The sequence below is a fragment of the Stegodyphus dumicola genome, chromosome X1, assembly GCF_044657685.1.
Source record: "Stegodyphus dumicola isolate Sdum_Otavi_A_Nest chromosome X1, ASM4465768v1".
In the NCBI taxonomy this organism is placed as follows: Eukaryota; Metazoa; Arthropoda; class Arachnida; order Araneae; family Eresidae; genus Stegodyphus; species Stegodyphus dumicola.
Genome location: NC_140780.1, coordinates 162502705 through 162525691, shown reverse-complemented (window position 1 = coordinate 162525691; position 22987 = coordinate 162502705). Strand labels below are relative to the sequence as shown.

The 22987-nt window shown below is 34.2% G+C and overlaps 1 protein-coding gene across 2 annotated transcripts in view; it reads right to left on the bottom strand.

The window, feature by feature from the left end:
* Positions 1-22610, bottom strand: part of LOC118179532 (uncharacterized) — a 33207-nt gene extending 10597 nt beyond the window's left edge. The window contains exons 1-2 of one of the 2 annotated variants that reach the window (XM_035348704.2): positions 22459-22610; positions 2620-3795 (exon numbers count right to left, since the gene is read on the bottom strand). In XM_035348704.2, the coding sequence (XP_035204595.1) occupies positions 2686-3795; positions 22459-22479 (1131 nt within the window). In that variant the 5' untranslated portion in view covers positions 22480-22610 and the 3' untranslated portion in view covers positions 2620-2685. Of the gene's footprint in view, positions 1-2619; positions 3796-14199; positions 14351-22458 lie in introns of those variants that run through there. The other variant, XM_035348705.2, reaches the window with a different exon arrangement.
* Positions 22611-22987: the final 377 nt, after the last annotated feature.

The window sequence follows — 22987 nt, the reverse complement described above, 5'->3', positions numbered from 1 at the left end:
TCCTTACGACTGACTGTAAAACTGCTTATGTGTCGATTGAGAAACTTAGATGTCTTACGTCAATCGACTTAAAATTGATTTTAGCCTCAATCTAAGACAAAGATGAACGGCCTCAAGAGTTTCTTTGGATACAAGAAAATGAATCCCGAAGAAAGCGAGCTACCCGATTTTCTGCAAAATAATATTTCATTGCTTATAAGTTATAATAACATCAAAGATAAAAAAATGCTCTGCTGTTTGTGTGTAAATACAAAGGCACGAAAGTTCATGGTCACTGCAACCAATATACATAGCCGATTTTTGCAGGTCATTCAAAAAAGAGATCAGTGAAGCATTGCGACGGAAGAGTGAAACATTCCACGCCCGAGTGCTCCAACATGTGCTAAAATTGTTAAATCAACAAGTAAACTTCCATCATTATAAATTCGTTAATTATTGCAGCGAGGTAAAAGCATTAGGGAATATAGCAAGAAGCAATGCTTTTGTTTGCTAAAACGTAAGCAAACTTGGCTTCAAGAATTGTTTACGGACTAGAATAAATTCAACATTCATGACTCAAGTAACAGAAAAACAGCTTGATATAGCCGGAGTACGAAGTTGAAACCAAAGAAAGTTTCACTTCAGCATGGTGAAGGTAGTCTTATGCTGAGGAAATGCAAGTCATTTTGGAATTGGAAACTTATTCTGTCAAAGGAAACATGAACGCAAAGCCGTGTACTGCCTTTTCTCACCATATTTTACACTTAAGTAACCAAAAGAAGGGCTCTGGAATCTTATTTTATACAGGATGATCCGCTAAACATACCACTCGTATTCTTAGAACTGCTACCAGGACTGGCTCCTAGCTTAGGTGATGCAGGCAGCCGCAGCCTCCTCGGGTGGAGCGAAACCTAATTAGTAATTAAAGACATATTTTGCTTCGAATTATTAATGTGTTTAGTTTTTACTAGGGTCCAATTTACTGGTCACCTAGGGGCTGAAAATGCTGCAATGGGGGTTGATTAGTACATCATATCGTAAGTGCGGCTAGAGTCAAAGTTATCAATATATAACGCTTCTGTATAAAAAAATCGAAAAGATACTAGCACAACCGAGGTAGACACACTGAAATTAGATTGATCAAACTAACTATGAAATAATTAAACATTTTCTATGAAAATTCCCACCTACTATTGATGTTATTGTATTACTTAAGTTGCATAAGCATTTGAAAAGCTTATAAATAGTTTTAATTCATTGTGTTACGAATCAAACATTTCGCCATTTCTTTAACCCTTTGTTGCATCATGTCCACTCTAGTAGAAAAAGTTTAAATTTATTCTTCTGTAAATGCCTTAACAAATTCCATTCCTGTGTTTATTCATTCTATATTATTAGAACTTTCAACTGTCGATCATAAATGGCTGTATAGCATCACTAAGTAAAGAATTGCTATTTCGAAAATGGCTGCTACTTCTCTTTCCAAGTCAGTACAATTTCTCATAGTAAACAAAATATTGCTTACATTTTCTTATACTGCCATTTTTTTTATTCATAATTAGTCATTTTAGACATTTTAATTTAAATGTCAGTTTGAGAAAATTGTGGAGTGGGTAGATCTACCGAAAAGAGTGAATTGAAACTCAAAGGTACTGATTATCAAGCCAAAACACCACTGGAAATGTTTATGTTCGGCAAGGAATTTCTAGAACATTTCACATTTGAATCCAATAGGTACAGGTTACAAAATCGTAACAAAATGAATTAAATTGCAATCGACGAAATGTCGAAGGTATTTTGGGGGGATATGTATGTACATGTCGGTTGTAGATTTACCATTTAGAAGGTGGTAATGATCACTGCAAATAAGGCAGGAAATGATTTCAAATGCAATGACCGTAAATCGTTGGGAAGAGATTTGTATGCATGTACGTATATGCTTGCTGTCCACTGTAGTAAACAAACGGTAGCAATTATTTAAAACTAAATTTGAATAAATTTTTCTCATTACCAAGGTTATTTTAAGTAGAAAAAATACATACATTTTCATTTAACTTCTCTAGATTATTTGTATGCAACCAAGGGTTAACATTTGTTTTTCGAAGATTAAGAACTTTCAGGAATTTCACTTTTCAAAATGTATTAAAAGTTCATGTATATTAAACTTTTTTACATTCTTCGAATGATAATTATTTTTTTACTTGTGCCTTGGGAATTTAAAGCATCAAACAAACAGGTCATTTCTTAAGTGTTTTCGAGCTACTCATAAGCTTATACTTCCTTAAAATTTATGCAAATAAGCAGAGTTGATAACTATTGAGTTATGCGACGTATATAGATATCACTGTGAAGTAAAAATTAAAGAACATTAATAATCCCTTGCTCGCGTCATATTCGAGAGATAGATGTCTTAAAAGTTTTCTACTTATTTGAGTGGTTTTGTTTCTTAAGGTTCAAGATAAATTATTTCGTAAAGTCAGAGTTCAGTCTTCCTTAATATAAAAAAAAATCCTCATTATGTTTAAAAATTATAGCACTATCGCGGATACCGAGCGAATACTTTTGTCTAGCTGGGGCCGCGAGCATCGGAGTATTAATGAAGCTCTGAAATGAGATTTCAAAAGATAGGTAATTATTTACCTTTAAGATGAGAACTGGCCATGCTTCACATTTAACTTGTTTGGCACTCTATAGATAATTTACAACTTAGCAGCGTGAAGACCCGAAAACATCTAAGGATAATTTGGCTAATGAACTGCATGAATTTCCGAAATTAGACTCGGTAGGCTCTCCTAGAAAGTCTTCTTCCTCTTTGATTAGTCTTTCTAAAGTCTGTAGTTTAGCTCTCATTTCATCTCGATCAGCCTCAACTTCTAGTAGTAGTTCTTGCCCACGGTCTACTTGGTTCTGAAGAGTAGCCATTTGTTTGGTTAGCACACATACATCGTTGAACTGACTTCCTAACGTGACAACTTCCCGATTAAGATTCTTAGAAATTTCAATCACTTCATCTAGTTTATCATTTGTAGTTGTGAGCTTGCACTTTAAATTGATGTTATCATTAACTACATCTTGCACAGACTTACGAAGCGACTCGAAATTCACCCTTAAAACTTGAGCTGGGGATTCAGACTTCTCCGAAGGAAAGTCAATTTTAATTTTTTTAAATCTGTCTATTTTAGCCAACACGTCTTTTACAACATTTGTTCTTTCCTCAGTTTCGTTCAAGTTATACAATAGATCGAGAAGTTTTTTTGCTTCTACATTTCTGATCGTGAGAAAATTAGTAGCGTTTTCACAGAAAATACAGTCTGCGCGATCCTTTCGCGCTTTTAAAGTCTGCAGGTAATTCATGGCTGATGCTAGTAATTTAACCAATTCTTCTTCATCAGATCTCGTTTTGAATTTCTCTTTATTTTTTCTTATGTTTTCATCCTTCCATGTTTCTAAATCAGTTTTGCATTTCTTTAATTTCGCGTAATAGGCATCCATCCGATTAACAGCAGCAACGCATTCTCTAGTTAGTTTTCTCATTTCTTTCGGAACACTAGCTGTATCGCAAGGGTTACCAGTCAAAAATGTCACAGGATTGATTTCTTGAGTTTCAACAGCAGAATCTGGAATTGGAGCTCCTGTTATCCTTTTCGTAATCGTCCGAAAGATGCAATGTACACAGCGTAGCGGCAGAGAAAATATAGCCTTTTGAGTATCAATGTACATTTTAAATATCATTTTCGGCATTTTAAAGCATATAAGTATTCCAGCATTCCATAGAGGGCTTAAAATGACAGATACTGGGGCTAAAATGCCCTTAATCTGAAATAAAAAGGAAAGAATTAGATACACGAGTTAAATTTTAAAATTACAACAAAAGCATCACTCTCTAAGAACTATGCAAGTTTTCTGGAATGAGAGAAATTATTAGAATACGCTTAAAAATGTATCTTTGCGTTATAAAGGTAAACGAATGTAGCGCAGGCATAATAAACATTATTGCCAATTAACAGTTGCAAATGAGTTTAAAGCATTGTGTAACCAATAAAAAGCTTTTAAACCAAATGAAAAGTTGTACTGGAAGTAATGCAAGAAGATTCGTATGAAGATGTTAAGACTTAAAGGAACGCTTATTACAGCATTCAAAAAAATTATGGAAGTATCAAAATCAATATTTTTAGATAAACATATGTTTATGCATTGTATTGCAGGCAAGAACATTTTGCGCATTGAGAACAGAAAACCTTCATATTACAACAGATAAAACGTCTCCATTCCTTCACACTGCATGTGTTAATTATACTGAAAATTGTGCAGTCTGCAAAAATTCACAACAGAATGCCATTATTGGTGCTTGTGCGACAAGGTACATCAATGCGTGGAACATAGGTGTTAGTACGTATCGTGAGAAGGTTCCGAGTAGATCCTCATTATGCGCACTTGTTTTCGAAATTCAGAGACTAAACACGCTTTCGAGTTTCTCAAAAATATCACAAAATTTAACGAACTTCGGTTTGGATGCAGAATAATAAGAGTTCTATACCATACAATAATTAAAGTGCCCACTCGCGGGTAATGCTCATGAGATAAGAATGCCCAGAAGACAGGTTCACGGGACTGTTACAGGCTTCTGGGCATAATCCGCATCCTGAGTATAACATGGAGAAACTGACCATGGCATTTCTCAGACTAGGATGAAATTGTAGGAACTGAGATGCAAGGGTTCTATGACGCTTTAAAGGTCTTCTGGACTGTAGTTATTCGTGCTTAACCATGCCGATGTAACGGTGTGAAAGAGTACTGCTCAGCCAATAAGCAACAAGATGGAACATGTGAGAAGGTGTGGACGTGGCATCTGGTCAGATCATCTAGGAGCCAATAGGAAGTTAACAGCAGAGTGCAAGTTCGTGAGTATCAGGCATTGGACGGGGACTATCAGAACTATATATTTTTGAAGAGAAAGTGCGACGTAAGTGAGAAAGAAGCAAAGGGAAATTTGAGTTAAAAATGGGAAACATGGGAAAGCGTCCAAGTTAAGAAGCTAGGTTAGCATTTCCAAACAGGTAAAACTATAGCCAAAAAGGTGTAACTATCATGCTGCGCAGTTTTAATTTCCGCAAGTTTTCAGTTTCCATATTAATTTTACACCAAAATATCGACATATCGACTACTGTAGCTTTCAATTCCCCTCCCCCTCCCCGGAATAATGTATTTAAGTTCATGGCTGATTTCTTCCTACAAAATATTTTATAGGATTCAAATCCTTAAACCACTGGGTTGTTATACACCTTACATTACAGCCTTCCGTAACGCCCTTGTTGTTACCTTTCTTAAAGGTGCGCAAGTCGCGAAGATTAAACTTTAACATTACTATGCATGTTCGGCCATTTTTGCTTGCAATAAACTTTAAGATTTCGTACTCGAACAGATTTTCGGCCCCCCACACCACGATGTTCCTTTTATGTCTGACCGTTCTACAGCAGGCGTTATATTTTGACAAACCATACAGAGCATTTAAAATTTTTTTTATTTATCTTTACGAATGACAGATTTCCAGGAACTGAAAAGGCTTACTCAGGATGTTTCCTTGAAAATCAAGGCTTTTACTCGTCTAGTAAAAGGCCTTTTTTAAACACAATCTTCAAAGCTTGCTCTTGACAGTATTTCGTGCAAATAGAATTGCTACTTATAACATTGGTAATCCCATTAGTGCAGCAGTAGTTCCGTTGCATTCTTTCCTCACTTGCGAGACACTTTAAGGGCACACGGCATCCTCGTCTGACTAAGTTACTATACTACATTTACAACCATATATTTGGTTTCAGAATGAAATTACAACCGAAATGTTTAACACCTTGAAAATACACATTTTTCATACGCATGTAATATAAATATTAACTGAATAAGTTAATTTACTAGAGCTATTAATTTTCTAGATTTTAGAAAAAAAATGATAGTATGTTCCGCTAGTAGAGTTTTCCCAATAAAGACTTACAATTTGTTACGAATGTAGAAATTGGGTTGTAACAGTTTTACTTTGTGGCCTTAAAGAAGTAAAATTATATTCAGTAAAATTCAAGAGTTTTAAATACCTTAATAACAGTTATTTTCTAATTTTCAGCATTCTTGATTTAAGGTACTATTAAGAGGAAACATGTTTGTGAAAGTATAAAAAGTGAATTTTTACCATGAATAGCTTTTTAACGAAAGTACCTGAACATAGGAAAAAACATTTTGAATAAACGGAAAACTGTAGATTTCATCGAGTACTGAACGTCACTATTCTAGCGTATTTCTCCATTTTATTCGTTAATTTTAATTTGCGAAAACCGGAATCGAAAAATTATGCGAAGTATACTATTTCTGAAGAGATTGTTTAAATAGAAAATGCATTAAAAACATAAAGACACTAATATTACATTGTTTCAAAGGGCTTACCAATTTTAATAACATTCTTTTTACTTACCCAAAATACTTTCCTATATGTGCACAAGTTTTAGTTACCATAAACAGAAGTTTCTAAACCATACTAAACACAGTACGAGAGAAATTACGCGAGAGGTCGAAATATGCGAGTAAATACGGTAATTTAAAATTTTCCAGCACAATCTTCAGTCAACATTTTTGCATCCTGCCTATTTAATTTCAGCATTTTGGTTAATTTAGAATGCTTTTAGCAACTTACGGCATTTGGCGAACTCTAACGTGATCGATCAGTGGGCATCCCGTATAATGTCCTTGGTTACATTTTTAAATACCATTTTAAAAACTTTAGTACGAATGTTATTGAAACAGATTGCTGCACGTAATATGCCCAACTTTAAAATAGTTATGGTACCGGAAATATTTACAGTTAGTCAATAAAGTCTGCGTACATCAAGAAAAGTAATATCAAATCCAAATTTTAAGGTGCGAAAAGGGTAGTTTCTTAAAGTTTTATTTTTTAAATATTTAGTTTCAATAAGGGACTTTTAAAAATTAGTGTGCATAAATTATTAAATATGAAAATATTACAGTTAAATAATTTCAAAGATAAGTGGCCAGAAATCAAAGCCAATAAAGTTTGCGTACAACGCGAAGGAGACGGGAGATTTCTGATCTGATTTTTAAACTTCAAATTTGAGAATGCAAAGAAGGTTACACTTTTAAGGTCATTGACTTCCGAAGCAAATTTCACGTTGATTGGAAGAAGCTATTTCTATTTTCTTTGAGGAAAATGACAACCAATAAAGAAATTCCTTTAGTTACGAGACAACTAATTATCAAATTGAGACACGAAGGTAAAACTCTTCGTTATATTGGTAAAACCATTGGAAAACCATTTTCTAGTGTGCAAAGAGTTATTCAAAACTATCTTGACACTGGTAGTCTTGCTGTAAAACCAAGATGTGGGAGACCGAAGAAGTAACGCAGAGAGAAGAAAGAAAAATTCTTTCACGAATTAAACAAAATCCTAAACTTTCTGCTGCAAGCATTGCAAAAGACATTTTTTTAACTAGCAACAAGGAAATTTCTCCTGAAACTGTACGAAAAGTGCTGCGAAAGTCCGATTATCATGGACGCAAACCTAGGTCTAAGCCATACATTTCCGAGACAAATAGAAAGGAAAGAATTGCTTATGCCAAAACATATTTACTCTTCGCAGGACTTCTGGAACAATGTAATTTGGTCAGATGAAAATAAATTTACAATATTTAAAGTTAATGGCCACCCTATTGTATAGAGAAAACCAGGAACAGAACTGAATCTGAGAAATTTAAATCCAACTGTCAAACATGGAGTTGGCGGTGTGTTGGTATGGGGGTGTATGTCGTCCAAAGGAGTTGGAAATTCACATTATTGATAAAATCATGGATAAATATGTTTATCTGGATATCCTGAAGAAAAATCTACGAGACAATGCCCGAAATTTAAACCTTTCTAATACCTTTATTTTCCAACAAGATAACGACCCGAAACATACAGCTAAAATTGTGAAGGAATATCTCCTCTATCACACTCCAAAACAGTTACGTACTCCTCCACAGTCACCAGACCTCAATCCAATCGAACATTTGTGGGCAAAATTGGAGAAACGAATTCGAAAACACATTACGTCGCGAAATAAGCTAATTAGTTAATTGCAGGAAGAATGGGCGAAATTTACGTCGGATGACACTGAAAAACTAGTTCAGTCAATGCCCAGACGTCTGCAAGCTGTTTTGAAGAATAAATGATATCCTACAAAGTATTGAAGTAATGTAAACTTATATTTCGCTTTTTTTTTTTAAGTGTACGCAGACTTATTGGAGGAAATTTCTGAGTTTTTTTGACAGAATATATTTTTGAAAAAATGTAAAAAGTATTACACTAATATTATTTACTTTTTATTTAAGCTTACAATTTTAGCTAATAGAAGAAAAAAATGCAATCATTAAAATACATTTTTCTATGTTGTAAGTGTTTTTTTAATTTAAAATTTAGTCTGTACGCAGACTTTTGTGACTAACTGTACTTGCTAGCATTTCTTCATAAGTAATGATTAAAACTCATGCGAGTTTTGCGTTCGACCATGAATGCAGTTTTCTGAATGCTTTATTTGAAAGAGAACAAAATTGGTTTAATGGAAGTAAACCATGCAAGTACTGCTTCAGATAATGAGGGACTATTTTACTACTTTTAAGCACTTTATCGTAGCATCGTGTTGGAAATTATAAGGGCTGGACCGGCACAAACATTTTACCGCCCAATAGAATCTTCGTGGCTCCTAAATCCTGCCTCCTGGTACTTCCTAAATTCTAATTTCTCCTAAATTTGCCCATCCTAATCTTACCACTTTGTAAGCCTCGGTAGCGCAGTAGGCAGCGCGTCAGCCTCTGTGTGGCTGGATTGTTGGCAGGGGTTTTAGCGCCGGTTCTACATAGGGCATAAATCACGCTGCGTATTGTAATCTGCTGAATTTAAAAAAAAAGCCCACACGGATTAAACCTTTAAGCTACTAATGTAGGGAAATTACGACTAATTACCGAAATTCTGCTGATTGAGACTTATTTCGGAATAACAGCCTTCAAATGGCCACGTCCAAATATTAGTTTTCCATCAAAATGTTTATCGCTGCAATTGAATTTTTCGGCAAATGTATACCAGAAAAGGAATCTTCTGTTAAAATTGAATTCTGTATTTATATAGGTTTTGGATATCTGTGGTGTTCTATGTTGTGGATATGTGTTTGGTTTTTTTTTTTTTTTTGGGTTTGTAATTTTGTGTTAGATGGGCTTACTTATTTTTAATTTAGTATTTTTGTTTGTTGTTTGAGGGCGGATGGGTTGCTGGTTGCCCTCGTTTGTGGAGAGACGGGGCCCCTTTTGGGCTATGGGGACACTCGTGTTCAGGTGGGCTGAATAGAGCCTTCAGTTCTTCCAATTCTTAACAGAAAAGTTTACATTTTAAAAACATGGAATAAATACTTGGTGAGAATAACCGATAGAATTTTAGATAAAAAGGCCGTTAAAAAGTTTCTTCTTTCGTTTAAATTATGTATTTTACTTTACGAAGATATACAAAGATGACATTTTTGGAATTTTTCCATATTGAGCCATTTTTTGGGTCAAAAAGTAAAATATTTTATTTTGTGTCTTAATGCATCTAGAATCTATTCGTTTGGGTATTTCGACAAGGCAAAGTACACTAGGGTTATCTGCTCGACGGATACCTTCGTGGAGGAGTTTCTAAGGGAAATTGGGTCGTATTCCTGTTGCACATGAGTCAACCAACCATAGAGCCAGCTCATTTGCCTAGGATCGAAATCCCAGCATTCAGCTGTCTTAACCACTGGTGAAGCAGAATTTGTGGGAGAATGAAGAAGGATTTTCAAGAGCTACTTTCATTCGATAAAATATCGTACCTTAATTCCGGAATTTTGATTGTTAGAACAATAAAAAGTTATTCTAAAAAAACTGCCACTAATACACACCGAATAATTAATTTCATTTGCCAGGCTTTCCATTTTGTTAGAATAGTTAGACTGAGGCGAAAACAGGTTTTCTGCCCATGAAAATGTATTCGAGTGAATGATTTTGAGTCCTTATATATCAATAAAAAAAGCGTTACATTTAACAGTCTATTATATCACAGCAAGCAAAAAATATGTGGCTTTAAAAAATATGAAATTTCACCAGATGTTTGTGGATTTTGCTTTCTGTATGCAGCTAGATTAAATGAATGACACCATTTAAAATTTTCGTAGTGTAGAATCAGCTTTACAAAAATTCGCAGCAAAACGTAGTTACGTCTCAAATAATTGTTTTCTTCTACAAACAGCTCATACTACAGTACTGAATTTCGGAAAATGTATCAATGAATCTATTTTTGGATATTTTAATCATTCCAATGAGATATTTTGCATCTGAAGTTTTTAAAAATCGGTAGAAACGCTAGTGTTTGTAAGATATTCTTTAAGTTTACAGGATGAGTTGATTTGAGAATCTGTTAACAAGATTCAAATCTGGTCCGGTTCCAAAACCTGAACACTAGTACATCAGAACTGAAAAATAATTCATGGATACGAATGTGTAAATTATAAACCCATGCATTTGGATTTACTTTTCACGATTAATTTCACGCGCGCAATATAAAAGCTAATATTTTAAGCAACTTCACAATGTAATTTTTGCTTCGTCAAATTATTAGCTTCGCATTTGAGAGGCATTGGTTCTAATTTTAGTTAAAAGAAAACGACGAAACCTTCGCAGCCATCTTAGTCACAGAGAATCTAACCTGGACAACAAACAGGCCAATGAATTAGAAACCCAAGATAAACATTTTATTGGATTACGTTTTGCACGGATAACTGCTTAGATTCGTTTCGGTATCGAGCTACATGCTTCTGAGTGCATTTACGTCCAGATTATACCATGCACTGGCTATGTAGCTTTTTAGATCTTGTAAATTAGCTTGCAAAAATGCAACTTGCAAAAACACATATTGATCTGCCAGTACATCTAGGTATCTCATGGCTGTTTACCCTCGAGGAACACCAAAACATCCATATCAAACATATGTGATAATGTTGATAACACTCGCCACGGTGAAGAGGTGCATTGCAAAATTCGCGTTTGAAGCATGTCAACTTTATGTGCCGCACAAACTACGCAGTTTCGTTGGGCATATAGCTTTCTGCCTTTATTTTCTATCCGAATTTGTGCTTTTTGATGTCCAGCGAAAGACGTCCAGGCGGATCAATTTTATATCGTGGAGTCCGTGGTGCCGAGTTCGATGTACCAGGTTGTGGCTCTTCAATGTCCATCAAATCGTCTGCATATATATCTTTATTTTCACGTGAAACCTTATTGAAGGAATTCAAAATTTACTGTAAGTAGAATTTGAACAACCGAACAGCTTCAAACCACAAAACATACTAAATACAAATGTAAAGTGGCGCATGGATTGCGCAATGCATGCGCTAGCTACAGTCGAGATAAATCGTAGTACTACGACTCCCGCCTTCAAGCTTCAGTCGAGATAAATCGTAGTACTACGACTCCCGCCTTTAATATGTTAAGAACCGTGGTTGACGAAGCACAGTAGAGTCCTTGTTCCGCCGTACGATTAATCGGAGAGGACGCCGATCACTCTTGGAAAACCGTGTTTGAACCGCAGTTAACGTCTTCTACAGAAGGACTGTGGGTTCCGATTCCAACTTTTGAAAACCTTTGATATGGCTGCTTTTGAGAACCCAGTGAGATTTGCTGTCTTTGAATCTCAAGGCCCCTGTTAAACGGCTACCAACAATAAGCCCTTTTTTCCAAATGGTGAAACATCTGTCTTTTTCCTCATTTTACTTCATTCATCGTAAAAAGCACTCGTACACCTTACTTATACTAGCATTCTAACCACGTGTAACCCACATCAGAAAACAAATTTACATACTTCATCTCTAGCACGCATGCAAATGAAAATCTCAAAAGGTTTCTAATTTATTGGCCAGTGTGTGTATTAGCTATCAACGTCTCTAGACATGTCGTCATCGAAAATGTATCTGACTATTCTCTCAGTGAAAGCTTCCAACGTCATTGCACTTAGAGTTACAGCACAATTGTCAACTTTAGAAAGATTTAATTTGTACAGACAGCTCTCGGGTGGGCTGCATAATATTTCAATTAGACAAGTTTCGAACGTGAAAAGAAAATCCGTAAAGAAATATTTATATTTGCGAGTTAAAAAGAAGGAAGTGGGTAGTAAGGCAGTAAATTTAAACGGGAAGTAATGGAAATTTCAAACACTGGTTGATACTACATCTTTCGTCATAAAAACTAGTGAACTTTATATAGAAAATTTTAACTATCCTTCTACTAGTAATTACTCAGTGTTAAAAATGACCGAGGTGAGAATTATGTAATCTAAATTTAGCTCTCCTTGATGAAACATCAGAAACAAAGATTTAGACAGAGGATATACTACATGTAATATCTATATAATGGTAAATAAAGCTTGTCAAACATTAAAATGATTTTTTAACACGAGTAATCACGGATACTTGATCGTTACTCTTTGATATTTTAAAAAGAGTAGAATCAATTGAAAAGAATAGACTTGAAAATAGCATTCTGTCAGAATGAAAATGATTAATTTAGGGTATATGTGATACACCATTATTGTAAAATTAAGAGCGATTCATGTGTAGATCTAATAATTTGACAGAATTGAGAAAATTTTAGACTTTAACGGCAATTATACATTATCTCAGCTCTCGTTACAATGAACGTATGAATTTTATATGAAATGCTACTGGGTTTCTGAACCTCTTATAAAGCGCATTAAATGTTAACATGTTTATGCTTAGGAAACTTGTTAATGTGAAATAATTTTTCTGGCCTTTAAAACTTGCATTTACTAAATGCAAGTGTTTGCATTAATAGTCTACTGCAGGTACTCACGACTTGTTTGTTAATAATCCTTTATTAGAAACTAAAATGAAAATGCATTTTAGAAGCAGATCTATGTAATTTAGTTATGCTTCGAACATTTTTAACATTTAACATAAAATATAAGGGGTCTTTGTTAACGAAACTTTCTTTTTTAAAATTTATAAGAGAATTTTGCAAGCGCCTTAAATATACAACTTAACTAATAAAATAGTAAGGATTTAAATTCCGTATATGCAATAGTAAGAATTGCAATTCCGCATATGCACTCTATATGCAATTTACATACGCTTAATAAAAATGTTCATCAGTTAGCTCTGAATAGTATCTCTAATACGTCTCATTTGATGTACTGAATCTTGTTAACGTAGCAATGGTAATTTAAAGCCACTTTAGAAAAAATACCTGTTTAAGTTCACACAATATTTTATTTCATACAGTCTACTTGCATGTATACCATAATATATCTTCTTGCATGTATACTATAATTGCTAATTTAAATTATATGCATTACTAATACCTTAATGATTATATAACAATATGCATATTAAATATTTGTACAGTACCTACAAAGAATCAGCATAAATATATTTAGTCTTGTAGTATAATTTTTAAACAAAATATTACTCAAAGCAGCAAACGTACTTCTGTCATAATTGTTAAGTACAAAAATCTCGTGTTCTCTCCTTTTTATAGAGAGATGTCTTGAAAAAAACTCAGCGAGAACTTAGTATATTCACGTTTAATAATGAAAAATTATAGATATAAAATCCTATAAAATAGATAAAAAATTGTATGCGTACCTATGTTTAAAGTTTTTACTCGAAATTTCCCAGATTACAATTCCTATTTATGGTGTTTTGGCTAGTTTCATGCATAATAAAATCTAGTACAATACACGGACTTACGCCAGTTAAAAGTACTCTCCCCATAATGAAAGCTTAAATGTATTTTCAAACACTGTACCGAAACCGAGAATAACGTAAGACTGTTTACAGCGAAAACGTAACCCCAAGCGCAGAAACAGAAGAATGGCCTGATATATTGTCATCAGTTACCCTGGTAGGCCTTATCTTGTGAAGCATACCTTAGGTTTACGGTACGCTGAGGCTCATAAACACAGATAATTAATAAACAAAATAAAGGTTAATGTCTTTTGGTTACTTTAGGTTTTTTGCAAATTCGCATTCAAGTAACACTTTTAGAACATTATCATTAAAACTAAAGACAGAAGTAAATTTCACAAATATAATTCAATAACCTAGTTCACAATTAAGACGTAATTATAAGTTCAACGTTCAAAGATAAATGGGGTATTCCTTACCTTGTATGGGGATTTGCATAGGAAAAATTAAGTTTGGTGCTGAGGTGTTCGTTCGCAGTTTGTGTCCGACATTGTGAGAAAAATCTGGATAATGACTTTTCATTTCTCTTGGAGAACTGAAAACGCGTTAGGTTATTGATCATGAGAAAAGCATGCGATGGTAAGAATTTGACGTATTAACGTTTATTCACACACAATGCAGCTTGACGTCAATCGCTAACACGAGGTTGAAAGGATCAACAGTTTGTCCTAACGAGGAAGTTGAAGACAAGGTCACGGTAGTTCGAGAAAACTGAACCTAAGTAAGACTGTAGTCACGTTTCTTATTGTAGAGATAGCTCATTCGAAGAAAATCTACACAATTATTTCGGATATTTAACAGTGAGAGTTTGAACTATTCTTATAAACGTGAATCACTTCATTTAGATCGCTTAGTAGAGACACTTTCATACTAGCTAGAGAGACATCTTTCATACATTTTTATGTTGCAAACTTGAGTAACCAGTTCTGAATTCAATCCCTTACACAGCATAAATTAACGCAGAATCCTACCCCTTGTGTTTTGGATCACATTATCGGATATTTGTTTTTAATCTGCAGTTTTTCAGTGAATGGAAGCAAAAGCCGAGCTATTTGATCAGTTTCTCTAACATAATTAAAACGTGAATTACGTCAAAAGGTTTACTACCAACAGGTTTAAATTATATTTAAGCATTTTAACCTAAGTAAATTTTGCTGTAAATTTTTTATGCTATTTCGATAGCTGAAAAGTTAAGCGCTTGGACTGTATTACTCTGGGGAAATTACGAAAATTCCAATCAGCAGTTTACTCCTCTTTTAGAGAGACTAAAGCAAAAAAAACTACTTATTAATTTTATTAATTTTATTAACTTATTCTACTTATTAATTTGCATAGGCGCCCAACTTACTTCAAATACTTTGCACACTACGCTGTAAATTATGGCTAATCCTTTGATCCCCAAAACAGATCGGTTCGTGCAAATCATTTTAAAAGAACAGCTTGTATTTTACACGTAGGGTAAAACCACGTAAACAGGCATACAGCTCATTCAACCACTGACAACTGAAGGCTGGATGCAATTACCGGTGACAACTTTAATTTCTTGACTTTAGGCAAACTTCAAATTAGGATTTTTTGTGAAATACGAGAAACATGAAAGCCATTTGTCTAAGGGGGAGGTGCTTTCGTGAAGGGCTTAATAAAGAGAAAGGAGATAGCCCTTGTTCATCTTTCATATGGTGAAAACAGAGGTCAGTAGACAAGTAAGGTTATGCTCTTTAAAACGCTGGCGTCTCTAACAAAAGTAGAAGAAGCGAAGATATAAAGGGAGAAAAAAGTTGAGCAGACTAGGAGTCAGTAGCGTTGTACAAGAGCAAACTTTAATAAATAGCAATTCGTATTACAGCAACTTTGAACAAAACATATGCATAGAACAAAATAGTAACTTTGGTGAAAACTACGAAAACACCCATGCAGCCATCCTATTCGCAGATATCCTAATCGAGTAGAACTACCACTGTTCAACGATCTTAATTGCTCGGCTACTGATAGCCTAGCGAGATTTTTAAATACGTATAAGAGCTTGAAAAATGAATAAAAGCAAACAGTCCAATTTCGATTTGGCTAACCTGAAATATATTTTAATTTTGAGAAGAGATGAGATTTGAATTCAGGGACTGATAAATATTAATTTAGGACAGCAAATTCAATTCTGACATTTAATATCATGAATGAAAGTGAAATTTCAGAAAAGTCGAGAAATTGTTTAAGTACCATTCTAATTATATTAAACAATGTTAAATAGCATAAGGTGACGAAAATTTTATCAATCGTCACATTACTCAACTTTTCCTAAAAACCTGGCTAAATTTCAAGAAAGAGTATAAATTTCTAGCAAGTTCAGTGAGAAGACTTAGTTTCAGGTATAAGGGAATTTAGCCAAATAAACGGCTGCGGTACTTCCGTTTTCGAGATAAATTGTAATTTTAGCCTGAGCTCACCGGAGCTCTAAATAAGAGCTCTCTGTACTTTTATGCAACTCAATCATAACTTCTACAGAAAATATTTTCGATTTAGAAAATTTTATTCGTAATAAGTGAACCACAAAAATCAATTCGTTTCCCCTCTGTCACATTCATTTTAATGGCTAGAATTATATCGGTAGGAGATCGTGGTAAGAAAGTGGGATTCTTTTATTATACATCTCTTAAAATTTCCTCTCTTTCATACTGTTTCTAGCATTCTCTATCTCATTGGGGACAACGTTAACAGTTTTACTTTTTTTCACTGGTGAACTAGAACAAGAATCATCTTTGTCTCTACCAGGGCTTAAATTCTGCTAGACCGAGTTATTTTAGTTTTTGAGGGAAATTATAATTCCAACCGTAGCCTCAAATAAGAGGTCCAGTATTTTATTATTTAAACTATTTATCATTAGTTAAATAATTTATTAAATTATTTAGTTTTAATTGTTTTAATTCAGTTTTAATTGTTATTTTGATTATTTGCTTAGATTTTTATTAATTTCGGACTAATGCCAATTGCAAATTTCACTGGGCTAAAAATTTGAATTATAGAACTTAGGACGATTCTTTTCAGTTTTACCATTATCTCACTGGAAAGAAAATAGAATGTTTTCTACGTTAGTTCTAGTTTGACTCGTTCCTTCTTATGATTACTTTCATTTCTAACACATTCTGATAAATTCACTTTTAGTACCTTTTTAATAAATAAAATTCCAAAGCCATTGTGAGCTGTGTGCAAAAGAAATCTGTTGAATTCAGAAACATCCGTTCACAAAATTTTCCTGAAATATTTGAGTGAAACTAAAATATTTGGCGCACTGGTAGATAAATATCTAAAAACAAATTAGTGACGAAAGGCTTAAATTAAATAAATATTGAAAATGAATAATCTTAATTTTCCGGAAACTGGAAAGAAAAATTTCTAATTATTTTATGTGATCGAGACCTACAGAATTAGTTTTTCGAGTACTCCTAATAGGCAGTCATGATTGCAGTTCAACTTCGAGTACTTTCACATGGAAGACGATTTATAAACAATAGATCATGTATATTAATTAAATACGACCCAAGTGTTAACAGAAACAAACTGTGCGAAAGCAGCCAAGTTTTTGAAGTAGGTCTAATGCGATTCTATTAACCTTGAACGGAAGTTCGACGTCTCATTAGAGCAGTTTTTCGCCTTTTGTTTGAGAAAAGATATTTATCTATTTCGAAATGATGCACGAAGAAAAATGGTTCAGATATCTACAGGCAATGAAGCTGATGAGCAACTTCATTAAGAGTTCAAAGCGAAATCTGCCAAGGAGGGGCAATTAATACATTATTCGATTATGAGATGTTAAGATAAAATTGGTGAATGCCGTTTTATTACCCAAGACCAGATGTAGGCCAGTTAAGAATCATGAAAGCAAAAATAGAAGTTTAAGAATAAACCTCATAATTCAATCGATATCAGAAACGATGGTCTAAGCCAGTTGTATTAATATGTGTAGTCAGTTTGCATATTTCTGGAAAAGCTTGTCTTTTGCAGCGAAGTTTTTCTTCGTGTACCTACCTATTCGAGCAATTTGGCGATTTTTTTTACGGAAGGTCTGCAGTTTGAAATTGCAAAATAATTACATATTACACGTATTTTACGTTGCACTTGGCTATTAAGTTACTTATGTATTATCCCGTTGACCATGAACGTTGGCTACCGTCCAAACATGAAAGCCGACCTAGATCCCACAAAGGTTGCGCCGATCCCGCAAAAGTTGTTCCTGCAGAATTCTGATGGTACTGACGCCTCTTTAATAAATTATCAGTACTCGACCCGCTTCAATTTTGCCCTTCGTAAAAAAGGGTTTCCTCGAATTTATGTTTGACAGGAAGCTCTGTTTAGAACGCTATGAGTAAACTTCCCGTAAATGATTGTTCCAATCTATTAGTGTTTTGTTGGGCATAATAAATTGATCATATCGTAACCATTAATACAAACGTTTTTTCAGGATAAAACATAACTGAAAATAATCAAGTGCTTGCCGTTTTGCAGAAGGTAGGCGCCAATTTTATTTTCTCTTGCAAAAGCACAAAGAGTGCAGTAATAATTTATATCCTTGTTTATAAAAACAAAAGGCATCTTATCAAGAATCAATCTGAGTTACATCAGAAAAAAACGCAAATGTTAGTTTGTTGTGACATCCCACTTATCCATAACTGGCGCTAAATCTTACCGCTTGACGAACGTTTCACAGTCGAAAGGATAATACGCGAGTACCAAAGAAATGTTAGCTTTTATTCACACTAGGAGCAGGCCAAGTTCAAATTAATGCCGAAAGCGAGATGCCATCCTCTTAGTATCAAATGTCAACTGGAAGTTAATTTTTACAATCAAAAAGTTATGTACCGACGATTCGAATATTTCACGTGGAAAATACTTTCTGTTCTGCATCTTCCTACTCATTTTATACAGATACTGTAGATAACGGATAAACTTGCCATTTTGTACATGTTAGTACACAAAAAATACTTTATTGAAAATTTAAACAGCTTTTTTTAGATGGGCGCAGAAGCTACAGTAAAAAGATTTAATAACAGCAAAAATAATTGTGTCCCACTTGCCTACGGAGAGGACTTTGGAGAAAATCGGCTCGTATTTATAGTACACACGTGGAAAACTGAAGTGAGCCCATTCAGCCCCAAGTAACCGAATTCAGTATGAAGATCTAGTGTTTAGCGCAATAATCAGCCTTGAGTGGCAATTCGTATTCTAATCAGAATTGCATTTGGCGCTTCCCGACACTTTCAGTATTATCAGAGCACAGATTTTCCATTATTTCTGTCGTCGCTAGCAGTTGCTCAAAAAGGTGCGAGATTTCAAAAGTATCATTTTCAAAAGGATCAAATTTAATCTCGTTTTGACCGCTGTTAATGAAATTTAGGAAATCCTTCTTGCCTTGAGATAATGTAGTGTGAAAATAAAAATTCGTGAGAAAATACCCCGCAATTAAACCTTCATTAAATATAAAAGGAAACTAAACGAATATAAGGCAAGAAAGATTTATGAATTAATGGTATACAAGATAACAGTTTATATGAGATAATGGTAGCGAAATGAAAGGCGAAGCAAATGACAATATGCAAAACTTGGCATAGTGCGATTACTAATTAAAATCAGTGTGAAGTTTCATCTCGGATTGAAAAAGATTTAGTTATGTTCAAGCTTTGTAAAATTCGTTAAAATTCTTTCCCAAATGAAATAAAATTCGGTACTAAAGTAAAACCAAAGCTATATAGTTTCTTAAAGTTTCGTATTTACGCAGCTGCAAGAAATATTTGCATATGAAAGGCCAGTGGCTGCGTCCAGTCATCACCGTACTAGAAATTATAACAAATCTCAGTACGTGAACCTAAAACTATCGAAAATTAGCGATTTTCTAGGCGGTTGCGGCAAAACTGGCAGGCCTATTTGCCTGCATTATTCAAACAGCCATTGCATACAGGCCCACCAGTGGCCGAAAGGTAAAGTCGCTGAACACTGGTTGTTCGGTCCGAGGTTTGAATCTCGCAAACGGGCTGGCTGCTTGGGAGTTTTCGTGGTTTTCTCCATGTGTTACGTATATACGAGCCAGTTCCATTTAGAAAGTCCTCCACGAAGGCATCCTTCACCTTAGATAGCCCTCGAGGCTTTGCAGTAATCAAATAAACCAAACCATTGCATACACTAGTCTATCTGGGAAGAGTTGGCCTATAACTTCCCAAGTTTCCGAATGTGGGAAAAGAATTAAGAGCGACAACTAGTATATCTGAAACTATTTCACTCTTTTGCAGTTAAACATTTAGGAAGTAAATAAAAATTCTGTGTAACTTACGTCTTATAGGTTAGCCTTAAAAATGCTATTGCCACTATCATTTGAGAATTTTATTGTGGCAAAATGACATTTTTAAACAGAAATTTGAATTAAATTTTTAAGACTTATTTCAAATTTTAGTTACATAAGAATCACGAGATGGAGTAACTCTTATCAAGCAAGGAAAATGTTTTGATAGTTACGAGCATCAGAAATATGAGGGACGGAAAAGTGGCTCATGTTCGAGGTTTCACAACCGAATTTAAAGGTCATAGCTCAGAACTGGAAACCTTTCACATACTCAGACCAAATAAGTTTTAAAAGGTGTTCTAATGAATGCCAGTGAGTTAATTTCCATTATTGTAGCCTGTGCTTGAAGAAGAGAAGACTAATTGAAGCATTACTTCAAAATGTACACTTACAAGGCTATCATAGTGTATATTTTGAAACAATGCTCGAATGGGTTTAAGTGTTGATTTAAAGGTACTACTCGAATTTTTTGGAGGTATGTTTTCACGAAATATTTTATGCGAATGGAATACGTGAGCAAAATAATATTACATAAACTGCCTCTAAAAACATAGCGTTAGTGCGTACAAGAAGCCTTTACTGCATACAAGAAAGGTTTATTTACCTCTAGTTTACAGAAATCGGATCCAATTGGTAAAAGCTATGACTAAAAAAGAAGGCGGTTGCTAAAAGTATTTTCTGGTGCAATCTAGGTTTGTTCCGTAGTTTTCCTCCCGAGTGATGGAGAAAAATATCATTTATAGTCATCAAAATGGGAATCGTAAAAACAGCAAAATGCAAAATAAAACTGTCAGATATCTAACAACGCTTTCCGAAAACGATTATAAGCAGTATCGTAATATACAGTTTTGCAAGAAGTTGTATACTGAAAATTTATAGCTTGATTATTTCAAAACATTCATAAGTGACCAATTTTTTTCTTTTCTGTATAGGGATAAATTCGAAAAAAAAAAAAAAAAAAAAAAAAAGTCTCCTTACATAGATCATTATCGTGTTTAATGTAAACGCATCTCAAAGCCTTCTTTCTAAAGAGCAAATTGCTCTCGTGTACTTATACTAACTAAACAGCCTTTCATTAGTTCATTTGTTGAAAGAATGCTTTCAATTCTTAACTGCTGCAATTCTATCTCAGAGAGAAGCTTCAAATTAAGGAACTGGTTGTATTAATGAGAGTTTAATTTGCTTACTGTCTGCCATCATTCTCAGTGATCACACCAAGAGAAACTGCGACATTGACTACAGCGATAGCGATCGACTTTTGACAACAATGGGTAAAAGTTAGATCATATCAATAGCATATGACCAGGAAATGTAGAAGAAAATTATCGTTTATGTAAGAATATGATAAGTTTCTCAACATCAAAAATCAAATATTCGCTGGATGATTAAACTAAGACTCACCCTTTTTACAGGGTAATTATTTTCTTTGAGTAATGAAATTTTTAACCATCTGCGTGAAACTAAGCATTTAAACAGAGATAAGGTTATGCAAGTAAACTTTATATTCAAGTTAAAGAACTGATTAGTGCTAACATAGAAATCTAAACTTTGAAACATTCAAATCTAAGAAGCCTCAGCAGATTAATTTTTATATTTCAAATTAAAGATACAGTTGCAGAGCCTTTTCTGTAATATGGCAAAAGAATTTCGGGTTTCAGAAAGAGCGCAGTTTCATGAAATTGACAACTAAAGCTCCAAATTACGAGCGTTTAAGTTAACTTCATTTATGAAGATATTCAATACCCACGAAACGGTTAAACAATATACACTGGAAACAAAGATTCGTACACACAGGCATTTAAATGCACTACATTATGTATTAAATATCTTTTCGGGGAATTTCTCAGCATGGTATCCCATCTAAAAAATTTAATAACGGAAAGAAGCATTTGATCTCCAATGCTCTCAGTGCATTTTATATTTTTACGTAGAGTTTGATTCTTTCGGAGACTTGGATTTCGACATAAGTTTCAGGGAATTCGCTAGAATTACTTACTCATGTTACAGTTATTTTCATTTAAAGCATTGTTTAGGTTATATTATTGATACGAAAAATTATATCAGCGTTCAAGATCATAAACACAATGTGTAAAAATAAGAAATATATTCTAATAATTCTCAAAGCTTTCAAGAAGAATTTGAAGACCGAAACTCGGTTGACTTACAAACCAAAACAAAGAAAACAAAAAGCAGCATTTTTTGAAAACCACACAGAGTTACATTTCAAAACAAAGCATTTATCGCGAATGAAATAACACCGCGTACACTGTCAACAGTTAAGAAATTCAAGAGCGATGCATGAAACGAAATCCAGTTAATTTCCCCCACAAAGAAAAAGAATGTTTCGGCTTACCGTAGAGTCGGCCGCATTCATGCTCTCCGCCGCTATGTGTTTGGTCGTTCACCCGCAATCAAAACCAACCGGACTAAGGAAAAGGCCCGCGCCTTTTCACTAGCACACCTGCTGCCCTCTACAACGACGAGCCGGCTCATTTGCGTACAAGTCTCGTTTTTATTTTTCAGTTCATTTTCCGCAAATATCTATCTTGGCCTATTTGAAGGTGAACGGCAGGGGGATTCTCATTTATTAAGTAATGGGCAGAGCAGTGAATTAGAACAGTTTTCTAAAAGAGGATCCACGGTATAAACTAGCCCATGAATACATGTTATGTAGGATTTAAAGATTATTTTACGCTTCTGTTATTAATAACGCATCATATTATTCCTAATCATAATTCATTACCATTCATAAACTTTCATTTTATTACTGAAACAGATGAAAATACATAATCATGATTTTCCCTTCTCTAAAAATAATGTTCTAATTCATTAACACAATAAGTCTTCGTAAGGAATCCATCAAAATAACAAATTTTAAAGGA